The sequence below is a fragment of the Chaetodon auriga genome, chromosome 2 (genome assembly GCF_051107435.1).
Source record: "Chaetodon auriga isolate fChaAug3 chromosome 2, fChaAug3.hap1, whole genome shotgun sequence".
Taxonomy (NCBI): domain Eukaryota; kingdom Metazoa; phylum Chordata; class Actinopteri; order Chaetodontiformes; family Chaetodontidae; genus Chaetodon; species Chaetodon auriga.
Window position 1 is genome coordinate 26,884,120 of NC_135075.1, and position 24,813 is coordinate 26,908,932.

Sequence of the window (24,813 nt, forward strand, 5' to 3'; positions counted from 1 at the left end):
AGTGGTCTGGATGAGTCAAAATTGTGATGTTTTTATTCTGTTATTTCTTATCTGGATTCACTAAGTTTGACTGACCAACTATCCAGCATTGACATTAAGTTGTTCATGCACAGTATGATTGAAAAACAGTGGGCTGCTTCATCGGAGGGCAAGCAGAACTTTTTGGCTCAGTTCTGGCAAAAAAGTTGAATGTGGTTCAACATTTTGCTGCGATGCAACATGATGTCATCGTGCAAAGCACACGGTGCTGTACTTCTACTGTTTACAATGCAATCATTGCAAGGAATAATACACATTATTCCTACTGTGATAAAGTGGTAAAATCCTGACTGTGAGTATTACAAACCTAATAAACCTGTAAATTCATTAATTTGTTTTATGTTTTGAAATAATGTGAACATTGATGACAGTAAAACAAGAGTGGAAAGACATTTGGAGTTTGAGGAGCTACAATAAAATCAGTGATTATATCCCTCTGAATTATACATATCATTCCTTTAATCTTACAAAACAAACCCACACTTAATAATAAACTTTAATTTTGGTTTGGTTACACTCACAGACAAAGTAAACATTCAAAGAACATTTACATGAGTCAATATGAAGAAAACAAAGTATAAAAGTGTCACAGATGTTAGTGGACTGTGAAAATGTGACCTGAAATCAGAGATTTTTGGATGGTAAATTGATGAAGGGGTGCAGTCTCAGGTGTGCAGCACCATGCTGTCGTGAAATGATCCTGATCATTCTGTGACAGAGAAGAGCAGGAAGCCGCTGAAGATGATCTGTTTTTCATTAGTGTCTCGTGCCTCAGCGTCTTTCTGCTGGTCCTTGAAGGACTCGAGCCAAATCCTCTGTCCAGCTGTCAGCTGTAAGACCACGCCCCCCGACAGCACCTGAACCGCAACACAGCCAATCACAGCACGCTAAAATGACGGTTTCTGTCGTAAACTTAAATAAAAAGTTTGAAACTGACCTGATCAGTGTTCCTGTTGTAATCACAGAATCCCACCCTGTTGAATGGAGGGTCACTGGCTATACCCAGACACACGCTAACCTGAACACACAACAAACAGGTTAATAACGGAGGTGATGACATGCGTATGACACATTACAAAACGGTCCAGATATGAAGACGTGCAGCAGGAGAAAAGACAGCGGCGTGTTACCTTGGCCACAGAGTGGAAGGTGAAGTAATAAACACCAGGTACTCTGCAGGTGAAGAAACCTGTGGCTGCATTAAAGTCCCCAGGTATGTTGACCACAGTCGTCTGGTAGGTCACTACCTGATTCGCACATACACACATGTAGAACACAAATAATAAGACGATACAACCTGAAAAGTTAAAAGAAAAGCTAAAGAACTGGATGAAAAATGCCTCTATGTTCTTATATTTTTCTAGAATATGAACAATCCTCTTTTCCTTTATTCCAGCAGACATTAAAGGTACAATGTGTAAGAACTGGCCACCTGCTGAAGATCCCTCCAAACAAACAGGGGGCAGCATATCACCATAGTGACAGCTAACTGCTGCTCTCCATACTATATAGTTAGCTCAGTTAGCTGTGCAGCTAGCGGTCTTATTAGCTGACCGAGTCTGCCTGGACTGGGAGCTCGGAGCTTGATTTGATTGTTGGTTTTACACCCAGACAAAGGAGCTAGGTTAAGCAGCCTCCCAGTGAACCTTTTTGTGAGTTGATTTTGTTTGTTTATTAGACTGAAAAAGGCAACTTGTGAAATGTCAAACTTGCCACTTGCATACATCCTCAGCTGAAGCTACAGGGGGGTTATTCTATCAGACTATCACCTCCAAAGGTACAAAGTGATATTACAAGACAATTAGCGACTAGCTTGCTAACCAGCTAGCTAACTTCAGTAGATATCTCTGCAACACAATACACTGACGAGTTAGTTCATTTTTTGAATGTTTTAAACAGAAATTCTGGGCATATCTCACGCATCGCACTTTTAAAAAGACCAACAGAAAACATGTTTCATTTGTTAATATATTGCAGATTTTAAGTTAAATGAAAATGAAACAGGCGACAGACAGAGAGGTGTGATGGATGAACCTTGCCAAAGGTGGGATAACTTGGATCAGTCCTCATCACTGAGAAGGCAGAACGGGCCTGCTGAGGGGAGTGTTCTCCTAGGAGCGGACAGGACACACACACACACACACACACACACACACACACACACACACACACACACACACAGTTTAACGTGATACATACTGTGTGTTATTACATAAAAATACTGTATGTTAGCATGATATATACTGTAGGCTGTAGGGCAGTATTATTACCCGCTCTGACGGTCTTCCCATCAGGGCCGGGGTGACCGGGTGTTCCGGGTTGACCTTCTGGTCCCAGATCTCCACGGTAACCTTTAAGACCCATGGCCCCTGGCCTACCCCGACTCCCAGACTCCCCCTTCAGACTCAGCAGGACGTTCGCATCCATCGGGCCGCTGTCCGTCACAGCTGGAGACAAACAGATTCAGGTGATAATTATCTGTAGTTTAATCACTATGAGCTCCCCATTTCACATTGTTTCTTATCACTTTATTTGTTGATATGCAGACACATAACACACATATATAAACATATTGATTATAGTCAATTGCAACGACCAGGAGAGAACCCTGCATGTACTGATTCCACTTACATTGGAAGGACAAGGCAAGCAAACCCATAAAGTGGAGAGTTTGTGTCCATGCAGAATGCTGTCAGAACAACGACAAAGCCCAACACATATTCAGGAGACTTCTACCTGGCTCTCCTTTCTGTCCCTTCACTCCAGGCCGCCCGTCTCTGCCGGGGATGCCTGCCTCTCCCGGCTGGCCATCTGTTCCACTACAGCTCACATCACATTGGCCAGTTGTCAGAAGCAAGGCCACGCCCAACAGAACCAGCAGCCTATAAGAACCTCCCATGGTCCAAAACACTGGATTGAACAGTGATATTTAGAACAAGGAGAAGGTGAGGGTGATGATGATGATGATGATCAAGTCAAAATACAACAAAGAGATGATGAGAGGAAACTACACGTCCTCTGCAGTTTGTCCTGGGAATTTAAGGGTTGTTGACAACCATTAATCATTTCATATCTTGTGTATTTTCTATGTTGATTCCAGTATTTGCAGACTCAGTATATTTACATATGACTGCTTTTAGGATGACAGTATGTTTCCAGTATAACTTCATGTCTGACAGTGTGAGAAAGGCTTTGAAACATCGCTCGACTCCGGCTGTGACAATGATTCAGATTTTAAGAGTAATGAAATTACAGATTGCATTTTTTTTGTAATGAGAAAGACTAAACACAATTCAAAGACAAAGCAAGTAAATGATCACTGAGGTGGTTCAAGACAAGTTGTTTTCATGTCGTTTATATAACAGTTTCATATTATCGACAGTCTGGAACAAAGAAAAATACATGTAAAGATTGAAAGAATAAAGTTTTTAGACCCAGCATGCAGTGTTCATCACCACAAAGGCTAAACTCTAATTTAATCTAAAACACAGTGAAGGATTATAACCAGTATATAAAATTAATCAATCAGTTTTGACAGATTTTCATCCAGCCATTAATTTCAGTTCATTTCTATGAAAAACAACCTGCAGCTGTTTGAACATAAACAAACATTCATGAAAAACGTCGCCTTTTTCTGTCCTCAGTATTTCAGCACATTTGAATGTTGGAGACGTTATTTTACTCACCAGAGTTTTATGTCTCACCAGCGGAGATTTGAAGCTGTGATGAATGAACGCGGTTTCCTCTTTTGGTGAACAGATCAAGACTTCTTATTAGACTAAGGAGTCTCTCTCTCTCTCTCTCTCTCGCATGCACACACACACACACACACACACACACACACACACACACACACACACACACACACAGAGTTGTGTTTCCATCACTTATGGGGACATTACAAAGACTTGCTTTCATTTCCTGGAGACTAACCCTAACCATTAGAATAACCACTCTTTGCCTAACCCTATTCTTAACCTTAACCCAAACCTTCACATTAAAATGAATAAGTTCCATTATGTCCCCTTGAGGGACATAAGGAAGCGAGTCCCCACAATGTCACTGTGTAAACAGATTTATGTCCACACAACATGACTAATACATCACTGCACGCACACACATGCACGCACAGAATACACAATCAGGAGGGAAATGAAACCTCTGATGTGACAGAAAGATTTGTTTGTTATGTTTTTGACTGGTCTGTTCTGTTAATTAAAGTGTCTTAATTCTGCCTAAAACCTAAAAAGGTAGAACCTTAAACTGTTAAACCTTTCGCCCTCAACCCAAGTTGTCTGAAAATTGGTAGAGAAATTAGAAAAGTAAGAAAACAATCTATACACCATACCATACGAAAAGAAAATCCAACCTAAAAATGAAACTGCCAGCAATAATGACAAGTGCAAACTACAAGCTAACCACACTGTGACGCAGCAGCAAGTCACTGACACCTGAGGTTACGACACTAAAAGCTATTAGAGCTGTTCAAATAATTGAGACAGTTTAGATCGCCCTCATGTGGTCATATTATACAATAGCAGCATGCTCCACCTGCTGAGCCACAGCCACCTTATGAGGATTCTACTGATCAATTAGCCACTGAGCATTGATCTTGAATGTCAGTTCATGCATTTTTTTTTTTTAACTTTTCATTAAATTACATTCATATTGCATTTTAATCACTTGGATTTTTTATTTTATTTTATTTAATAATAACTTTTAAACTTAGGTTAAGTTTAAAAGTTCAAATGCAAATGTGAAGTCTTTAGTTTCTCTTGAATTTAATATAAAATGATTTATGTGACTCTCAGAACAGGATTTGGACATGAATTTAAGTGTTGGACAGATGTTAAAAATGTTGTCAAAAACGGTGAAATAAGGTGATCACAAAGTCAGTGTCATGTAACGTCTGAGGACCATGAACGAATTATCACAAAAATAATTGTCTGTGACAGTGAAACACAGTTTTTTTTTTGTTAAATTGATTAATAAATATCATTTTTATTCTGAAGAATATTCAGAGATTAAGGCTACATGATATATTCCACATTTTTACTGTCAGGCTTACAATTGTAAAGAAGTGTAAAGAAGTGACTGGTTTTATGGATTCATGAAATGTTACTGACAATACATGAACCATAAATCCAATAAAAGCATGTAGCATGAAATAAGTGGAAAACATATGAAGAACACAGATATGAAAAGTTACGGATGTCCAAGATGTGTAAACATGTCCCATCAAGAGCTGCACTGCAGACATAAAAATATCTAGAAAAGTTCAGACACACAATCGACTCACTGTCAAGCTCCACTAATCAATACTTTACTAATGATATAGCAAATGACCTGTGAATGGGGTTAAAGTTAGAAACTAGCTGGTGAAGAAAGTGAAACACTTAGCAGCTGCAGACACATTTTTCTCAGGAGTCGGTGGAGACAAAAGCAAAGTTAACATGAGAATGAATATTGGCTTTGTGTTGGTGCGTGTTCGATGGCTGTGTGAACAGGCAGCTGTTTGATCACATTTGCCAAACAACTTTCATGTAAAGAATTTTTGTTACACATTTTTGTCTCTATTGGACACTTTTGGCAGCCAAGAGGCAGACCGGAAATGTGAGGGTACAGCGGGGGGTATGACGTGCAACAAAGGACCCCAGCTGGAATCAAACTGGTGACAATGCAGTTAAGTGGCCTGCATAGCAAATATTTGGCTGCCAAGGTGCTTCACACAACTTTAAAAGGCGATAATGTCATTGTTATGTCACTGTCTAACCTCTCGCTGTGAGAAAAAATAAAATGATGCAGCTTTCAGAGTCATTTCCCAGAAATGCTGTGTTTATCTGAAATGCTGTTGAATCTCAGGACCATGCAGATAACATGAGATGGCATCTCTGTACGTGATCCTCACAGTTCTCTTGTTACAGCGATTTTGCCTTGTAATACTTTCAGTGGGAGTTCATTCAAAGTGCCAATGCATGCGAACAACTTGTCAGTGAACGTGTGCGTGAAGGTGTGTATGTGTGTGTCAGTGTCAGGATCATAGAACAACAGTTTTCCTCTGTTCCAGTCCAGATGAACGCTGATCCTCTGGAGCTTCCTCCTCACCCGGAGAACAGTGGGTGGAGATCCTGACAAGCGTGCGCTGTATTTATTATTGTAGAACTCGATTTGCCAGAACCCTGATTTTATGCGCCTCTTGTTCTGGACTGACTCTGCTGCCACACCAGTAAACCAGGCTGTATTGTCTCCTACTTCAACATCCCAGCTGTGAGTCCCTGAGTTAAAGCCCTCCCAGCTCCGGACAGAGCGATGATAGTCAAACCTCTCTGGGTTCTCAGGAAGTTTCTGTCTCTCTCCGTGTCTCACACTGGTCAGATCTTCAGACAGGATAAATTCTGGGTTTGCTGTGTTTGGATCCAGAATCACAGGACTGTAGGGGGCAATCTCCTTCATCTTGTTCCAGATGTTGAAGGTCAGGTTGCCCAGGTGTTTGGCCACGTCTATCAGAGCTCCTGAGACCAGCTGTGGATCATCCAGCAGGGGGCGCTGCTGGACTCTTTCCACTGCAGCCTTGTAGTTCTGCAGGAATGAGACGTCTTCAGCTCTCAGCTCCTCCTCTGTGGCTCTGACTGTGTCTGAAAGAGCTGCTATCTCTCTGCTCAGAGCCTCAATGTGCTCCTTCATCATCTGACTCTTCTGCTCCTCTTCCTCCCTCAGAGCACTGATCCTGGCCTCCTCTTCCTCTTGTAGAAACTGATGAAACTTCTTAAACTGCTCCTTCATCTGGCTCTCTGTCTGCTGGGCCTGGACCTTAATGTATTTTGCTGTTTGATCACAGTTTCCTTTAACTTTTTCAAAGAGCTTCAGTTTCTCCTGTAAGGGCTTCAGGGAGTTCTTGAGTTCCTTTTTGTGATCCAGTGTAAAGTCATGGATGGGTCTGAATCTGTGGTTGTTGTGTGTTTTTGAATCTCTGCAGACAAGACACACTGGCCGCTGATGGTCCAGACAGAAGAGTTTGAGTTTCTCAGAGTGCAGACTGCAGAGAGCCTCAGATCCTGCTGAAGAGCTCTGATCTCTTTCCAGTAAGAAGGTCTCACACAGGTTCTTTAATGCCAGGTTACGAGGTGGATCACTCCTTGACGATCGTCTCTTACAAACCGGACACTCCTGTATAGGTTTCCCTCTCCACCATTTCTGCAGACAGTCTTTGCAGAAGCTGTGGCTGCATGTCAGCACAACAGGATCTTTAAAGATGTCCTGGCAGACAGGACACGACAGATCCTCCTCTGATCGGAAAGACATTTTCTCTCTGAGTGAGGCTGAACATACCAGACAAACTGCTAAACAGGAAGTCAGTCAATTGTAGCTCCTCTTGAAAATTCCTCAAAGTTACATTCACTCTGAGTCATTTTCTTCCCCTTAGATTATAAATCCATGAATGCAGTCAGCAGCGTGATAAAATTGCAGCACTCCCAGGAATTCTGCCTGTAGCTTTCCTCACTCAGGTGAAGTTATGGGTCTAGACTGAAAAAGATTCGTATTGTCTGTCTCTCAGCGTGCGTGTGTCACTTCCTGGTGGAGGAACAACTGTCTGTTTCCTGGTGAGTCTCAGGTGAGTTGGAGGAGGAGCTTTCTCAGGAAATCCGTGCCAAACTTTGAACCACTAAGGAATAAAGAAGCCACTAGTTTCCTTTCACAGCACTGTAGGTTTTTATAAATCAAGGACAACAATAAAACACAGGCCGGCAGCATAAATATACAGTGTAACTGAAAATAACAGTCAGCCACTGCCATGACGGTGACAGCTGAAGCCACTGTCACTGAGCTTCACAGTGGTTGTTCAGAAGCCTAAGGATGACGTCACACAATGTCCATGTTTCATACAGTCTTTGACTTTTACACACACATTTTACCAAGAACAGAATAGAAACAACCAGGAATAATATGTAATATCAATTAAATATACATCATGGTTAAGTCAAATATATTTTTATTTGGCAGTATAACATTTGCCTCAGTCAACATTTCCTGAGGCAAGCTTAGCTCAACATCTTACACAAACAATAGAGAAGCTGATTATGTCACTTTGAGGAGTTTCTATGACCAAGTTATAGACAATATGATATATTTTGCTGTGACTCTGGGCCAACATCTGAATCGATTTCTGTAAATCCAAGCTGACCACAGTAGCAAGGTTCAAAGTTTTCAGAGCCACACTGCAAGCCTGCAGACTGTTAGACGCACAAAGGATAGTACTGTAATGTTTGATCAATACACTGTAAACATACTGTATGTACAAAGAAAATGACATATCTTCAAATAACACATAAATGTTCAGTATTCCCATTCTAGACAAACACACAAAGATATATATGTGTGAGTGTGTGGTGTGTATATACAGGTACACAGAGTTTGCTGTACAGTTCAGAAATCAAAATGCAAATTTTGAACTGCCAGGTCAACAGAGGGCACTATTGTATATGGAAAGCCGTTGTGTGGGTACAGATGAACTGTACTGTCAAACCTTTTCACCTAGTTTTTTCATAAAGTTGTCAATAAAAGTGGCCCTAGAATAGAACCCTGTGGCACACCTTTGTCCAAAAAACTGGACTGACAGCCATCAGATTGTGTTCTACCACTGAAATAATTTGCAAACCAATTATAAGATTTTTCATCAAATGGAATCCATGTATTTCAAAATAATTTGGTTAACCAGAGTATCAAGAAATTTGTTAAGTCAATGAAAAGGGTGACAAATCCTGTTTATTATCTAATGAACTGGCAACGTGATTTCTGAGTGCGAAGTCTGTTTGTCCAGCAAGGTACATGGTGATTAGAGCCAGAGGGAGGAAATCTGGCATTTTCACACGTACAGTATAAGCTCAAGGACCAAAGTGTGCATTGAACGCATCACATATACTCTTTCAAGTTGAGTTGGTGGTACAACCTTGAACAGTTTCATGGATGAAGTCCACTTATGTGAAGAGGTGTTTTACTGTGACAGAGACATTCAGTGGTAAAATTTTTAGTTGGTGTTCATTGTTGTTACTGATGAATGGAAACAGCTTGTCAGTGAACGTGTGTGTGAAGGTGTGTATGTGTGTGTCAGTATCAGGATCAGAGAACGACAGTTTTCCTCTGTTCCAGTCCAGATAAACTCTGATTCTCTGGAACTTCCTCTTCACCTGGAGAACAGTGGGTGGAGATCCTGACAAGCGTGCGCTGTATTTATCGTTGTAGAACTCGATTTGCCAGAACCCTGATTTTATGCGCCTCTTATTCTGGACTGACTCTGCTGCCACACCAGTAAACCAGGCTGTATTGTCTCCTACTTCAACATCCCAGCTGTGAGTCCCTGAGTTAAAGCCCTCCCAGCTCCGGACAGAGCAATGATAGTCAAACCTCTCTGGGTTCTCAGGAAGTTTCTGTCTCTCTCCGTGTCTCACACTGGTCAGATCTTCAGACAGGATGAGTTCTGGATGAGCAGAGTTTGGATCCAGAATCACAGGACTGTAGGAGACCATCTCCTTCATCTTGTTCCAGATGCCGAAAGTCAGGTTGCCCAGGTGTTTGGCCACGTCTATCAGAGCTCCTGAGACCAGCTGTGGATCATCCAGCAGGGGGCGCTGCTGGACTCTTTCCACTGCAGCCTTGTAGTTCTGCAGGAATGAGACGTCTTCAGCTCTCAGCTCCTCCTCTGTGGCTCTGACTGTGTCTGAAAGAGTTGCTATGTCTCTGCTCAGAGCCTCAATGTGCTCCTTCATCATCTGACTCTTCTGCTCCTCTTCCTCCCTCAGAGCACTGATCCTGGCCTCCTCCTCCTGTTGTAGAAACTGGTGAAGCTTCTTAAACTGCTCTTTAATCTGCCTCTCTGTGTGTCGGGCCTGGACCTTAATGTATTCTGCTGTTTGATCACAGTTTCCTTGAATTTCTTTAAAGACTTTCAGTTTCTCCTGTAAGGGCTTCAGGGAGTTGTGGAGCTCCTCTCTGTGATCCTGTGCAGCTTCATCGATGGGTCTGAATCTGTGGTTGTTGTGTCTTTTTGAGTCTCGACAGATGACACACACTGGCTGCTGATGGTCCAGACAGAAGAGCTTGAGTTTCTCAGAGTGCAGACTGCAGAGAGCCTCGGATCCTGCTGAATATCTCCGATCTCTCTGCAGTAAGAAGGCCTCACACTGGTTCTTCAGCGCCAAGTTAAAAGGTGGATCACTCAGTAAAGGTCTTCCCCTACAAACCGGACACTCCTGTATTTGTTTCTCTCTCCACCATTTATGCACACAGGTTTGACAGAAGTTGTGGCTGCACGACAGGATAACAGGATCTTTAAAGATTTCACAGCAGACAGGACAGGACAGATCCTTTGGTGAATAAGAAGCCATTTTCTCTTTGAGTGCATCGAAAAACGCTCTGGGCAGAGGAAGACTGCCAGCTGTGTCTCTCCTTCCTGCTTTAACAACGTCTCTCAGTTACTTTCACTTTGATTCTTGTTTTTTTTTTTTTTCCCCATTCAGTGGCAGGATAAGCTGGAAGTTTTCAATGTTCCATTATTACATCCCCTACCTGTATCTCCTCAGTTATGAAGATTAATGCGATCGTGTCTCAGTGTGTCCGTGTCTCTTTTGAGGGTGCAATGTAGAAAACAAACTCCATTTCCTCTTTGTCACAGATGACGTAAAATAAGAGGTGGAGCTTTGTCAGGCCGCTGATGTGACTCAGTGTGGTGGTGTCACACTATTTTGAGGTCACCTTGTTATGTCAACATACTTTTCATGGGAAGAGTACAAAGACAACATGTTGAGTTCTGACATGCAGGCTGATGGTGCAAATGGAAAACACACACGAAACCAAATTCATGTCGTGTCACTTCCATGGTATGTGTTTGCTTTGCATCATCCCAGACGGACGTGATGGAAGAACTAAGACAAATGACAAACATAACAACAAATGAGGTTGTGATTTCATTTCTATGTTAATTTCCAAAACAAAATGTACACACAAATCAAACACATGGTAGCTTTATATAAATACAGCTGGAGTAAAACAATATCACTAGTATCTGCAGTATGCGGTCAAGATGGCACAGTTTTAAAACACATAGAAGAGAAACAAAAAGGGTAAGACTTTCCAAAACCCACAATCTGAAATTCAAACTCACTTCATGCTGTGATTGGTCAGCTGCACAAAGGCGAGATAGGCAGGTTGTGCTGTTTACCAGCTAACTAGGCACTCAAGTAAAAAAGATAAAGCCGAGCATTTTCAGGAGGAAGGAGGAAGAAGATTGCACTCACAACTTGTTTCGGCTGCCCCCCAGGGGCCAAACAAATCAGTTATTGCAGGTTTAAGTAATTAGTAATTAACAAGTAGCTCTGGTTCGGAGTTAACCAGAAACAACTTATGAGGAAGTGGTCTGTATGTGGATTCAGAGATATTTATGAACTAATCAGAGCGATCCATTGATACAGTATATAGTTTGTCCTGGATTTGCTCCTCATTTACATCTCATTAACTACTCAAATTTTCAACTCTGTATTGTAAAGTGCCACTGAGGTGTACTACGAAAACCATGAAAATAAGACCCAAGCTGTAGTAACCCATAATTATCCTTTAAAATCCCACTAATTTAACATCTTATCTACATGTTGCTTCATTACTGGGCCCCTGATACAGAGAACTCTGTGACTTTCAGTGGACGTACACGGTTGCCAGCATTTTTCTGGCAGAGTTCAGCGTGAAACCCGTTGAGGTGCCAGCGGCACAGATCACCTGTCCAACCACCGTAACAGCCGATGAATCACCAAGTGAGGGGGAGAACTCTGAGAAAACAGAAGTATTTGTTTTGGCTGCTCAGCTTCCACCGAGCTTTCACTGATAATCATCTTTTCCTCTCCATCAGTACCTCTCAGTGAAACACCTACAGTTTGTTAGTTTGAAAACATAAACATGAATGACGATGAATTTCTTGTTGAAACGTGACACTGGGTGGGACAAGAAATAACATTACACAAAGACCAATCATAAAGAAAGAGATATGAGTTATTTGCACAATCACGATGGTTGCTTTTGCAGAAACTACAGTGTACACTGGTCATTTTGGGTATTTGAACAAATGACCAATGCTATCATTTTTCTAAACAGATAGCTAAATCGATCACTCGATAGATTATTATTTTTTTTTTAATCCCCAGGAAAACTCACATGAATGAAACACCACAGTACATGTGTGCAAATGACAGTGTGGTGTGCAAAATGAATGTAAATGCCAGAAGTTATGGAAAAGGTCATTACGACTCCCAGGTACCAAATCCAGTAAGACCTCAGGAGCCTCCCAGTCCACTGATGAGTAAACAGGCCGATGGCCACCGGCAGGAATGAGCTCCTGCTCGGTGGGGCCTCGTGTCGCTCATCACATTTCCTGACGTGCACTCGCTCAGTCTTACAAACTTTCGCCTGCCAGTCAGGTAATTCTAGTTATCCGTGAAACACTGTCCACCCAGCGCTTCGCCGCCCTCCCTTGGGTGAGACGTGGGGGGTGGGGGGCTGGTGGGAGGGAGCGCTTGTGTTGATTCTATTATAAAACACGTTTAGCTCTTCAGCCTAGTTAGCATACCCTGAAAATAAACACTGACTGATCAAAGGTCTGCTGTTACAGTCTGTAAAGGCTGACGACTTCCTGTCTGAGAGCGACGCCCTTCACCTCAGTGATCACTTTGAGTTCATTACTTTCTTTGAGTTCATTACTTCCTTTGTAAACTGTCAGTCTGGCCTGCTGATTAACTGCTCACTTTGTATGTTATTGATCACAGCCGTTTGTTTTACTGTTTAGATGAACTCAGTGGTGCTGCTTTATATTTGTACAATTCAAATGAAAATATTTTTACTTGTCTACATGTATTTGAGGCTAGTTACTCTGTCAATTCAGAAACGCAATCAACAAATTATTAGATCACATTTTTTTTTGCATGCTGTAACCATATAAACACAGATATTTTACAAGTATTTCTACCCAGTAAAAATCCTTGAGGCCAAGGCTTCTGTTGACTCCAGGCCCCGGGGAACACGCCCGCCTTGTTATCCAACTACTTCCAGTTCAAACTGGGAAGTCTGCTGTAAACCTGACTGGATTACATCTTTTTGTCAGAGGAAAGGCAAGAGTACTCTCAAACAAGTGGAATGTATATGTGTACTTGTGTATGTGTACTTCAGGGGTAAACCAATTCCTGTGGGTGTGTCATGTGTCGTGTGTCACTGCATTGTGGGGTCATGTCACCTGATCTCTGCTGAGGAGCCTCGAGCAGACAAACATCCTCTCACACGCAAACACATTTTAATGCTCAGATTTATGGTCTCCTTTTGTTTGAGATCATAAAGGCAAGACAGTATCCTCTCTCTCTCACACACACACACACACACACACACACACACACACACACAGACCCACAGACACCAGGAAAACATTATGGAGGGCGGGATCCCTGTTCTGTTTTGTTTTTCTCTCTCTGTCCAGCCCTCACTATTGGTTGGCTTTCGACCAATCACATTGCCTGTGGTCACCCACAACAGAACAGTTTTGCCGCTGGCAGTGACTGCAGATTCGAGCATTTACTGTGAAGCTCACAAGGTTTTCCCCTCTCTTCCTTCATCTTGTGTGATCCTCATTAGGATTAAACTCACCTGGTCGAAGGTCCGTCAGCAGCAGCAGATCCTCCTCCTCCTCCTGCAGGTGAGAACAACTCGTCTGTTTGTCTGTTTTCCTCTCGCTGAGCTGAATTCCTGAGAGGCTTTACATGTCTTCAGACAATGAAACCTTCATCCTTCCTAGGTCTAAAACAACAAGTGGGACGTTGTCACAGTCAGTCATTTAAGTACAGACTGTAGGTGCTGCTAGTTTCGACTTTGTATTAGCAGTGAAACTTAGCAGACATATGAAAAGTACACATACAAAGTATAGAAGTAGTAAGTAGGGAACCTTTCATTTATTGTGTAGTACAGGGTACCTTGTGTCTGTTGTTGCATCACCAACAAAAATCCTCACAGAAGTTGGGGATTGGTTTCCTTTGATATGTTGAAGAACTAAATGATTTGTCTCTACAATCAGACAAATTCACTGCGTAAATGAGAGTTTCCCTGAGGTCAGAGTTGACGTGTCGGTGATGCAACAGCATGATTTATGATCTTATCTCATGAAAAAAAAATAAAAATAAAAATAAAAAAAATCCAAACTAATGACTCAAACCATGAAATAAATGTTGTGTAAAAGTAAAAGTTAAAAGTGCTCCAAAACGGAAATACTCAAATATCTGAAAACTGTACTGTGCAGTACTGAACTATTCACTTTATTTACTTCAACGCTGCTTTTCATTAAACTACATTTCAACAGAAAAGACCATAATGTTTTTTAGATTTCACACAAAAACTTGCAAAAAACACTGTTCTAGTCCACCAGTGGTCATACCTCCCACCACATGGACCACATACCACATTAAATTATCCCAATACGACACCAAATACTGCCTACAGATTAACACATTAGTAATTTAAATTAATCATGAAAACTTTTATTTTTGAGACCTGAGCTTCATTCACTGTAAATACAGAGTTCCCTGAAGAATAATGTTGAATGCAGGATTTTTCATGCAGGTTTGCTTTTGTCAGGTATTCAGTTGTAGATTCTGAATATTAATACAAAATAACATCATATAAAGTGTGGTGTATTACTACAGATCAAGCTTACCAGCAGTTTATAAAGTAGTTAACATTAACCTCAACTTTGCCATTGGGGCGGCACGGTGGCGCAGCAGGTAGTGCGCGTGCCTCGCAGCAAGGAGGTCTCTGGTTTGATCCCCGGGTCGGGCAGAAGTTTGTATGTTCTTCCCGTGCATGCGTGGGTTCTCTCCGGGCACTCCGGCTTCCTCCCACAAAACATGCTCATTAGGTTAATTGGTAACTCTCGCCCATTGCCAGCTGGGATAGGCTCCAGCCCCCCACAACCCCGAAAGGGATACGCGGGTATAGAAGATGAATGAATGAACTTTGCCATTATCAACAGTTGGAATCAATTATATATTCTACAAATACATTATTCTGAAAAGGGTCATTATGCATAAGAAGTACTTTTACTTTTGGTACATTAAGTGTACTTTGATACTATTTTGATACAAATACTGCTCCATTAATGCCATTTGAAAAATTTCCTTTATAAATTTTCTAATTTTCTTTCCTTTTTTTCATTTCACATAACAAAGCATTTCTACATTGTGGTATTTCTACCTTTACTTAGTAAAAAGTAAAAAAAACCTGAGTACTTCTTGCCGCACTGAAAGTATTTGAGTTCAGGCTCAGGGTGAGGACGGTTATGGTTGTCTGAGGTCAAAAACAACACGTCACAAAACATCTCAGAAGGAGTATTTCACAACAGCAGTCATCAATGCAGACGAGCTCAGGTCTTTCTGTTGATGTTGTGCTTTTGCCCAAGACTGTAAGCTGATACTGATCCAAGCAGCCGTCGCCTACAGTCTAAAAGAATGCTGTACACAAGTTTTAACAGTCTGATGTCTGTGTTTTACCTCGACTATCAACTCCACCTTTATTGCTCTTGGCTGATTGGAAAGTATAAACTTAAAAACGTAATCTTGGTACATGACTGTGAAATTCAGGTAACGTTCATCAGCTCGTAAAAGGTTCCTGCTGCTGAAAAGAGCTGAAGGAAGAAAGTGAACGGAGAACCCAAAAGTCCAGGCAGACGTCAGACTGTGTTTTTTACAGCCACAGCAGACAGGACATCACTTACATGAAAATTACCAGTTAGTACAAACATTTGACGGCAACTGGCTGGAGGTTTCACTGGAGGTAAAACTAGTCAGGGCGACACTGATATCTGATCCCAGTGTTTACAACTTCATTATGTTTTAGTCCTGAGGAAATGTCTGCAGAGGGAGTTGGCATGCTGTGGCTGTTATCAGCTGCAGGATCAAGTAATCACCTGCTGAACAGCAGGACAAATGCAAACGAGTTGGACAACCTCCACAACACAAATGCAAACACGCTGTTACCTATTAAACCTCGAGGGACGACCAGGTAACGACAAGAGGGCGGCAAAAACAACACACACATAGATGCTGGACTGCAACTTTGTTCATCAGACGTAGTAATAAAAACTATTTTCTTGATTATCAGTGTTCAAAATGCTTGTTTTCTCCAATCAACAGTCCAAAATCCAAAGACAACTGAGGTGGGAGGCGGAGAATCTTTGTCAGTTTTGTGTCATCAGTGACTCAAATGATTAATTTTTGTTTCAGCTCTACAGATTTTATCCATCTTCTGTTTATCATTTGTATCCTTATCCTAAAAAATGCAAACTTCATTGATTTACTACTGTCAAAAAATGTTACAGCAGACTGATGACTGTTTTATACCAAATAATTATAGATCAAATAATTGACTACTGACATAACATCTTATGATTAACAAGTACTTTTACATAGTAAAAGAAAGAGCCATTAAATAATGACAGTCATTAATATGACAGAAAAAAAAGATTTTGAAATGACTTGAAAAATGTTTATTTCAATACTTGTAGTGACCAGGTGAGACCAGTCTGGATGTGGTGGATCTGTCTTTACCACCAATAAACATCCCATTATGACTGGTGACGGTTTTAGGACGATGAAATGAAATTACTCTCTTAACATTCAGATTTTTTTAAGATACAGTTAAATCTGAACATTGTGTGAGTTACCACTGGTGTCAGAGTACATATTCAATTTAGTAAAAGCAGCAATACGAGGCTGTAAAAATACTCACACTTCTAAATTCTATAAGTGAATTTTCATATTTAACTTTTTACTTACAGACACTGTTTGACTTTAATTTTCTCTTCTTTACAGACCTGAAAACTGTGTTTAATCAGAGACTCGTCATGTTTGTACATCTGTTTGACTTCTCCTTTAGAGCCGCATGGTGACTGATGGAGTCTAAAGGGTAAACTGACAGAGTGGTACTGAGAGCTACATCTACAGTCCTGTGTTAGTGTAGTATGTCCTGTGTTGATGTGAAGCAGGTGACTGCAGTCACATGGGTGGAGACGGGGTATCGGGGGGATTTGGGACGGGCGTCGTAAAGACACTGTGACTAAACCTGTTAGAACAAGTTGTGGACAGTTTCCTCTGCAGTGTCTGATGAAGCACTGATCTCAACAGGAGTTCATTCAGGAAAAACCTGGAAAGCAGTTTGTATTCATTTATCTATTTATTTGTTTTAAAGTGAATTTAAGTTCTTAATTTTTGTTTTACTTCATAATCACACTTTCACAATTTGTTGTTTTCTGACTCATATTTTGTTAACTGAACCTCTTCTTCAGTTCATATAAATTTCCATCACCCGGTTCTTTTACCCTCGTATTTGTGGCTTCTTCTTCTCTAATAGCTTCGCTTTTTCAGCAATTACTCAGAGAAAGTACATATCTATCATAACTAAATGGTACAAATTACCTCCTGGTGTTCTTAATTAATTCACCTCCAAATTAATCAAACTACCTTTGAAATTCTTCACGTTCCATCCTGCTTATTTTCAGTTGATAAACATGTTTTTTCCATGTGTATGTATTCCTGGTACTCAGTGGAGAGATGAAACACACACCTGCTGTTTAAAGCCAGACTCAATGAACAGTATTTTATCTTTACAGCGTGTACTTGAATCACCACAAACATGTTTTCATTGTGTACAGTGTGAATTTAGCAGCCTATTACACAGGCCTCGGGCCAGGTGAGCTGAGACGCCGTCAGGTTTTATGAGACGAGGCTGCTTTTAACGCAGAGCTGGCTGCGCTCACAGGGACGGACGAGTCACAGCTTGTCTGATGTTAATTACGTGATACCACACATGCCTGTTCATGTCCAGACGCAGACAGACTCATGAAAACGCCAATAATGTTTCTTTTCTCTTCCTGTTTTTGCAGCCGCCATGAAAATAGCATCTTTTAACATCCAGAAGTTTGGAAAAAGAAAAGTGTCTGACCCTGATGTCCTGAACATCCTGGTTAAGGTAATGATTCGAACGCACGCACACACGCATGGACACACACACACGCACACACACAGTCGTGTTTCCATCATTTCTGGGGACATTACATAGACTTACATTCATTTTCTGGAGACTTACCCTCACCATAAGAATAACCACTCCTTGTTAACACAGTCAGCACAATGTGACTGTGTTAACAGATTTATGTCCCCACACACACACATCCACACACACACACACTCATTTGTCTGCTCTTACATATCTAATGTAGTTTATTTTAGATTCAGTTGATTTACCATCACCGATGTTTGAGTAACAAAACAATTCAGAAATGAGCTATTAGTAAAATAGTCTTTAAAATCAGTTATCAAAAGTGTTGCTGACTAATTTAAGTGACTAATCAGTTACAATAATGATTAAAATTATCAGATGTATTGATAAATAAGCAATCAAATAATAAGTAAAATGCATAAGACACTGGGATAAACAGATTTTGTCCCAAATTTCCTGCATGACACTCTGTCAGAACGTGATCTTGTGAAAACTGACTGTTTTACTCCCAAACTCCTCTGAAGAGCTGTTTAAGGCTGAATGTAACTGCGCTGAAGATGGTCTGTTTAATCTGATACCTGAGGTGTTGTCAGGTCACATGACCTCATAAATGTGGACACGTGTTCTAAAACTTTGAGATCTCTCTCTGTCTCTGCCTTCCAGATCGTGTCTCGATACGACATCATTGTGATCCTGGAGGTGGTGGACATCAGCGGACAGTCCGTAGAAACCTTGCTGAATGAACTCAACAAGTGAGTGCAGGCTTTGTCTCCGTCCTCATTAGCATCATCATTATTACTGTTATTATCTGCATGAAGAAGTGAGTTCCTGACACTTGGCAATTTCCTTTATGCATTGCAACTTATGGCAACATAAAACAATACTAAGAGTATAAAGAGTCAAGTGGCTCTGTGAGACTGTACATATATGAAATGTATGAAATGAGCAAAATGCTAATGTTAACCATGTTAATGACAAAGCTAAATCATGTTCACCGTCTTAGTTTAGCATGTTAGCATGCTAAGATGTGGCAATTCGCACTAAACACAAAGTACAGCGGAGTGTGTGACACAGGACCAGCAGATACAGAATACACACCGTGCTGAAAAGAGGTCTGATCGATGTAAAGACAAATGAAATAAACACTGACATCACGTCCGTCTGTCTGTCTGTTCAGAGCCAATAGGGAGCATCACTACACTCTGAAGATCAGCAGTCGCCTGGGTCGAACGCGCTACAAGGAACAGTTCATGTTCCTGTACAGGTGAGCGTTCACCTGCAGCACATTCCCACTGGTTCCCCATTAATATCAAATGAGTTATGAAGGATTGTGTACAGCAGTCTGTCAGTACAGGAGATCCCTGTTCTTCATACATCAATAATGGATTTTCCTGGATTAGAAAGATGATTTGACACTGGCCTGAATATTTCTGCTGTTCCCACTGTATGTCTGTGTGTGTGTGTGTGTGTGTGTGTGTGTGTGTGTGTGTGTGTGTGTGTAGGGATGACATGGTGGACTTGGTGGGTTCCTATCAGTTTGATGACCAGGTGACTGAGGGAGGAGACGTTTTCGCTAGAGATCCTTACATCCTGCGATTCAGATGCCTCAATACAGGTAGAAGACGTGTGTTTGAGTGCTTTAGAGAGGACTAAATATCTTCAGAAGGACAGAAAAATTAGGAAAACGCAACAAGACTCAACAACAAACCTGTTTGCACATCCTCAGATTAAGGTTAGGACTCGGCTTTAGGTGTAGGATTATATGTGGCTGTAATCAGTGTTTACAGGAAGGAACGACTGCAGTGGGCTTCCTTTCAGATACACCTGTCTGAATGTAAATTTGTGTGTGTGTGTGTGTGTGCACCCACCACAGTGCTGAAAGACCTTGTGATGATCCCAGTTCACACCAAACCAGAGGACTCGGAGACAGAGCTGGATGAGCTCTACGATGTCTTCCAGCACGTCAAGAAGAAGTGGAGGACTGATGTAAGGACAGGACATCATCGGGACACTGACGGCACAAACAAAACCATCGATCTAACACACTGAATCTCAAACACCTGTACCTGTGTCCCAGAGGATGAAGCAGCTGAACTAATACATCAAGTCAGCTACATACCTCAGAAGAACACAGCCATAATCAGTTGAAGGATCAATGGTTGAAACAGCTCGCTAACAGTTAACTAGATAGCAAAAGTGATGGATGAATAGTTATGGTTGACAGTTATCTTAAAGTAACAGATAAACAGTTGATATAATTAGCATTAGCTGTAAGTACTGGATCAACTCTGAAAAAGCTAAACATAATCAATAAATGGTTGAAGTACTTAAGTACTAAAAGTAGTTAGTAGTTATTAAGACTGAAAAAGATGTGGGATAAATGGATGGACTGGCTGAAAATAATACATAAATGGTGAAATGAAATAAACATCTTCAACTACTGGAAACATGGTCGGCAAAGATAGCTAAAAGTACTGTGAAAATGACGAAATTGTTCAAAAGTAACAGATAAATGGCTGAAACTTCCAGTTTCTGCAACTCGACGTGGTCAAAGACCAAACTGGCTTAAACACTGGTGGTTCAACATCCATGATCTGAGAGGATGGGAACCACTGATCTATCAGCAAGGACATGAAAATAATGTTCATGTCTGTCAGAAAAAACTGATCCCACCTCTTAGTAATTTTAAAATAGTTGATACAGGAGCATTCGCAGTCTCACTCAGAATCAGGTAAGATCATGTCCAGTTGATGTGCACGTCGTGAATCTGGGCGTTGATGTTCTGTCACCTTCTTCTGTAGAACATGATGATCCTGGGCGACTTCAATGCGGACGGTTTGTACGTCTCCAAAAAGGACATGAAGGACATCCGTATCCGTAGCGACACAAACTTCCACTGGCTGATTGGAGATGATGTCGACACCACGGCAAGCAACCGAAACGACCACACATACGACAGGTAACACACACGCAAATGCCAGAGGTGGAACGTAGAGTAAATCGAAAGCTGTTGACGAAGTTATCGTGAGCAGTAGGTTAACTCATCTCAGCACAAAGCAGGAGAAACAGAGCCAGGCCAACAGTGTCTTCTTTTAAAACACACTAAAAACATCTCTTCACAAAATTTTAGTTAAAGTTTGTGGTTAATGGGCAAAACTTCTTAGATTCAGTATTTCTATTATCCCTTTTTATTAACACCTTATGTTCTTGAGTTGTTGTGATGTTTGATCTTTGTCTTTTTTTGCTCTCAGTCTACACCTGTCGTATGAAATGTGCTGTACAAATAACCTTGACTACTGTGTATCTCCTGTTCAGGATAGTGGTTTATGGAGACGACATGCTCCAGGCTGTGGTACCCAACTCGGCCAAACCTTTCAACTTCCAGGAGGCGTACAGACTCAGCGAGGAGCAGGTCTGTGGTTGTTCTCACGCTTTCATTTCACAAAGCCTGAAATGAATCATTGTGCTGTTCTTAGGACCTATGATGTCTGTCAGCCTTAAAATCAAACCTCAGTTCGGCATTACAGGTTATAAAATCAAAAGCAGCATCTACTCATTATTTGTACACCACAGTTCCACCTGGCAGGTAGAAGTAGGCTAAGTTTGAACTTAAAAAACAGCTGGTTTGATCCTGTCAACACAACGTGGTTCACCTTCATCCACAATTATGTAAGAGCTCACAAATTACAACCGCTATTGCTAATCAACAAACGTTTATTTTCCAGGCTCTGAAAGTGAGCGACCATTACCCTGTGGAGGTGGAGCTCAAGTCCATGAGTAAGCTAACTCATGAAGAGGAGGGTAACCAGCACAATCATACACACTTAGAATTGTGTTTGAATAGTACTACTGTGACGAACAGCTGTAAAATCAATGTTTGCTTCTTGTTAAATGATGTCTGGCAACACTAGCTGACTGACTCAAAGAATCTGTTTTGCTGAAATGTTTCAGTGCAGGATATTCATTGAGATGATTTTCAGAGTGTGTAAACAATAAATAAATAAATAAATAAATAACAGCCAACTCTACAAGAAGGCTGAACCTGCATCAGTTATCCAATGAGAGTTCACTTTTTTTTTTTTGGATTAAACAAACAAGCTGTAATGTGTTTATTGGTGAGCTGATTTTGTTCCCATTGTACAGACCCAGGCTAGCTGTTTCCTTTATGCTAAGCTAAGCTAACTGCCTGCCGTTAGTAGTCTTTTATTGTATGGATGGATATGAGAGTGGTATTGATTTTCTGATGTAACTGAAGAAATGAGAGTGAATGACTGTATTTCCCAACATGTCAAACTATCCTTCAAAAGCCAGCCTTGTAACCTGTGCTGATGGAGCTGCCGGACTCAGTGGCTTATGTGGTTTTTCTCTGCAGGTCTGGATGAGAAGCAGCTTCAGCTGGACCCGCGGCGGCTTGTGGTCGTGGACGAGGATCTGCTGGAGCTGAAGAGAGGGAACCTGCTGCTGGAGAGGGAGAAGCTCAGCCTGGAGATCCAGATGCTCCGGGCGAAGATGGCCAAGCTAAATCGCGGAGATGAAGGTTAAGTTCAGGAGTCCGGATCCATCCCAAACACATTACAGAACAAAAAACTCCTAACTTAACCCACGTCTACAGAACCACTCTGTAGTGTTGAATTTGACTGTTCGCTGGATGATGTTGTGGGTGTTCACTGGGCACTGCAGATGTCCTGGGTGTTCACCACTTTACCTCAGGCATCATCCTGGATTGCTGCTCATATTTGATTTTCTGGATGACTGCGCGTATCCTTCACCAATATGAACTAACTGATATGAACACTTGTCAGGTTTTTTTTTTACTTTGACTGAATCAAGCTGTCCGTCTTGTTTCCTCCACACTGCACACAAGGTAAAATAAAGTCTAAGTGGCTCATTTTTTACACAGATTTGGACTAATTCTTGTGTAGATTTCATTCTCAGCCCAAACCAAATGTGACCTGACAGGTTTGGGCCTGATTTGAATTCATGTGTTAAATCGGCAGCATCTTCCTTTATGGGTTGAAGCTGACGGTTGATCTTTTTAATCATCACTGACATGTCTCCCCAAGAGAGTAAAATCAATTTATCATCACTTTTCAGTATTATAAACACATGAAAGAGTCTTATTGTTACTTACTTTCCAATGTGATCAGCACTGGTCCACAGTCAAAGAATCAAACTTTCATATTCAGTATGTATACGCACTTCTGTCAAGACTTTACATATATGCAGAAACTCAATCATGTTGGAAAAGTAAATGCATCACATGTAACCTCTTCACATTTAACGTGCATTGTGTTATACTGAGAGGTGTTTGTGATATTCAGTCACACCTCACAAAGCCATTCAATAAACATGAATCAGCAGCTCTCTGAACATTATAACCTTCATGAAGGTGGGATTTATTGCAGGACTGATGTATTAGATGAGTCTTAAACAAGAGTTAGTGCCAAGCTACTGTAACAAGACTGGGTTGAAACCTAGCAGGCCGCGGTCCACGGCCGGATGGTCTATGGTCAATGTACATTCCTGGATATTAAATTTTCATCTGCAATTTTCTGTCCCAGTAATTAATATTTGATCTTAAAGTGTACTTAAGCAGTGCATCACATCACGCATGGTTAAACTAGTTTGACTGCCAACATGGTCATAGCCGTGTTTTCAAATATGATGCAGGAAGCAGCACAAGTACAGATGGGAGTGTGCATAGCAGCGTCTGCTCCATGAGCTATTGTTATTACTATGATTATTATTAGTATCATTATCACATTGTTGTGAGAATCATCATCAGGGTATTCAATCATCTTTACCTGCATCACACAGATCAGCAACTTTAGCCACCTGATCATCATCATCATCATCATCATCATCCACTGACTGATCTGAAACTGTGACATGAAAGAGAAGAAATCTTTCAATTAAATCTACACACATTTCCATGAAGGAAAATTTGCTTATCACTATCAATCTCTTCTGCGATAACCTATCTCTGCACTTTCAAACTCCTTACTGACTAAAGGGCTGCAGCTTTCAGCGTTTGGCTAAATTAAACAGGATGCTAAGCTAGCACAGGTGGGTAGATAGACGGAGACTCCCAACTGAGTTCGCTCACGGACGCGTAGCCCCAGGTGGTTTAGACGATCTATCCCCCCTGATTATATTTCACGTATTCGTGTCATTTATAGCATATATTATGTATTGGCACACGTATTATTTCTTAACACCACTCCAGTAAGAATAACACTACTGGATAAAACGACGGCGGAGTATGCCAGTAAAAGTATTTCAAAACACTAATGCAAAATACCCAGCACTGTAACTGTTAGAAATAGATACAGTTACTGCTGTGCATCTTGTAGCCTTATTTTCTAACCGTTTCATAATTACTTTACCATAATTTCTAGCTGTTTCATAAATGCACAGTTAATGTTGTGCACTTATAGGCTGTTTTAATGCTGGGTACTTCGCATTGTATTTGGGAATACTTTTAGATGTATCTTTGCCCATCCCTGATTACTAGGCCTACAACAACAACAACAACTACTACTACTACTACTACAACTACTACCACAGATACTGAACGAAGGATACAGTACATCGTACTACCAAACCAGAGGCATGGCGAACTCAAGAGTATCTGTGATGTGACGTTAACTGACCGGAAACGGAAAGAGGATTTATCCACCACTTGTTAAAACGTAACGACAA

The 24,813-nt window shown here is 41.1% G+C and overlaps 4 protein-coding genes across 6 annotated transcripts; 1 reads left to right on the forward strand and 3 right to left on the reverse strand.

Moving 5' to 3' along the window:
* Nucleotides 1–38: 38 nt before the first annotated feature.
* On the reverse strand, nucleotides 39–3,823 carry LOC143328961 (complement C1q subcomponent subunit A-like). Its single transcript, XM_076744525.1, has 7 exons — nucleotides 3,726–3,823; nucleotides 2,776–2,949; nucleotides 2,310–2,486; nucleotides 2,074–2,150; nucleotides 1,170–1,286; nucleotides 977–1,057; nucleotides 39–896 (listed from the first exon to the last, which is right to left on the reverse strand). Exons 2-7 carry the CDS (start codon nucleotides 2,936–2,938, stop codon nucleotides 744–746), a joined length of 768 nt encoding a protein of 255 aa, XP_076600640.1. The 5' UTR covers nucleotides 2,939–2,949; nucleotides 3,726–3,823; the 3' UTR covers nucleotides 39–743.
* Nucleotides 3,824–5,410: 1,587 nt separating this feature from the next.
* On the reverse strand, nucleotides 5,411–7,341 carry LOC143329283 (nuclear factor 7, ovary-like). Its single transcript, XM_076745112.1, has 2 exons — nucleotides 5,981–7,341; nucleotides 5,411–5,465 (listed from the first exon to the last, which is right to left on the reverse strand). Exons 1-2 carry the CDS (start codon nucleotides 7,339–7,341, stop codon nucleotides 5,411–5,413), a joined length of 1,416 nt encoding a protein of 471 aa, XP_076601227.1.
* A 795-nt stretch (nucleotides 7,342–8,136) lies between these two features.
* Nucleotides 8,137–10,660, reverse strand: LOC143330827 (nuclear factor 7, ovary-like). Its single transcript, XM_076747590.1, has one exon. The coding sequence runs from the start codon at nucleotides 10,419–10,421 to the stop codon at nucleotides 9,015–9,017; it is 1,407 nt and encodes a 468-aa protein (XP_076603705.1). The 5' UTR covers nucleotides 10,422–10,660; the 3' UTR covers nucleotides 8,137–9,014.
* Nucleotides 10,661–13,646: 2,986 nt separating this feature from the next.
* Nucleotides 13,647–23,552, forward strand: dnase1l4.1 (deoxyribonuclease 1 like 4, tandem duplicate 1). Of its 3 annotated transcripts, none has more exons than XM_076747817.1 (10): nucleotides 13,647–13,762; nucleotides 17,996–18,081; nucleotides 18,775–18,863; nucleotides 19,289–19,375; nucleotides 19,614–19,726; nucleotides 19,985–20,097; nucleotides 20,913–21,070; nucleotides 21,427–21,523; nucleotides 21,837–21,912; nucleotides 22,484–23,552. In XM_076747817.1, the coding sequence occupies exons 2-10, from the start codon at nucleotides 18,001–18,003 to the stop codon at nucleotides 22,651–22,653; spliced, it is 984 nt and encodes a 327-aa protein (XP_076603932.1). In that variant the 5' UTR covers nucleotides 13,647–13,762; nucleotides 17,996–18,000; the 3' UTR covers nucleotides 22,654–23,552. The 3 variants fall into 3 exon arrangements, with proteins under 3 accessions (XP_076603932.1, XP_076603934.1, XP_076603933.1); XM_076747819.1 differs by having other exon boundaries at nucleotides 21,837–21,888; XM_076747818.1 differs by lacking the exon at nucleotides 13,647–13,762 and having other exon boundaries at nucleotides 17,914–18,081.
* The last annotated feature ends 1,261 nt before the right edge of the window (nucleotides 23,553–24,813 follow it).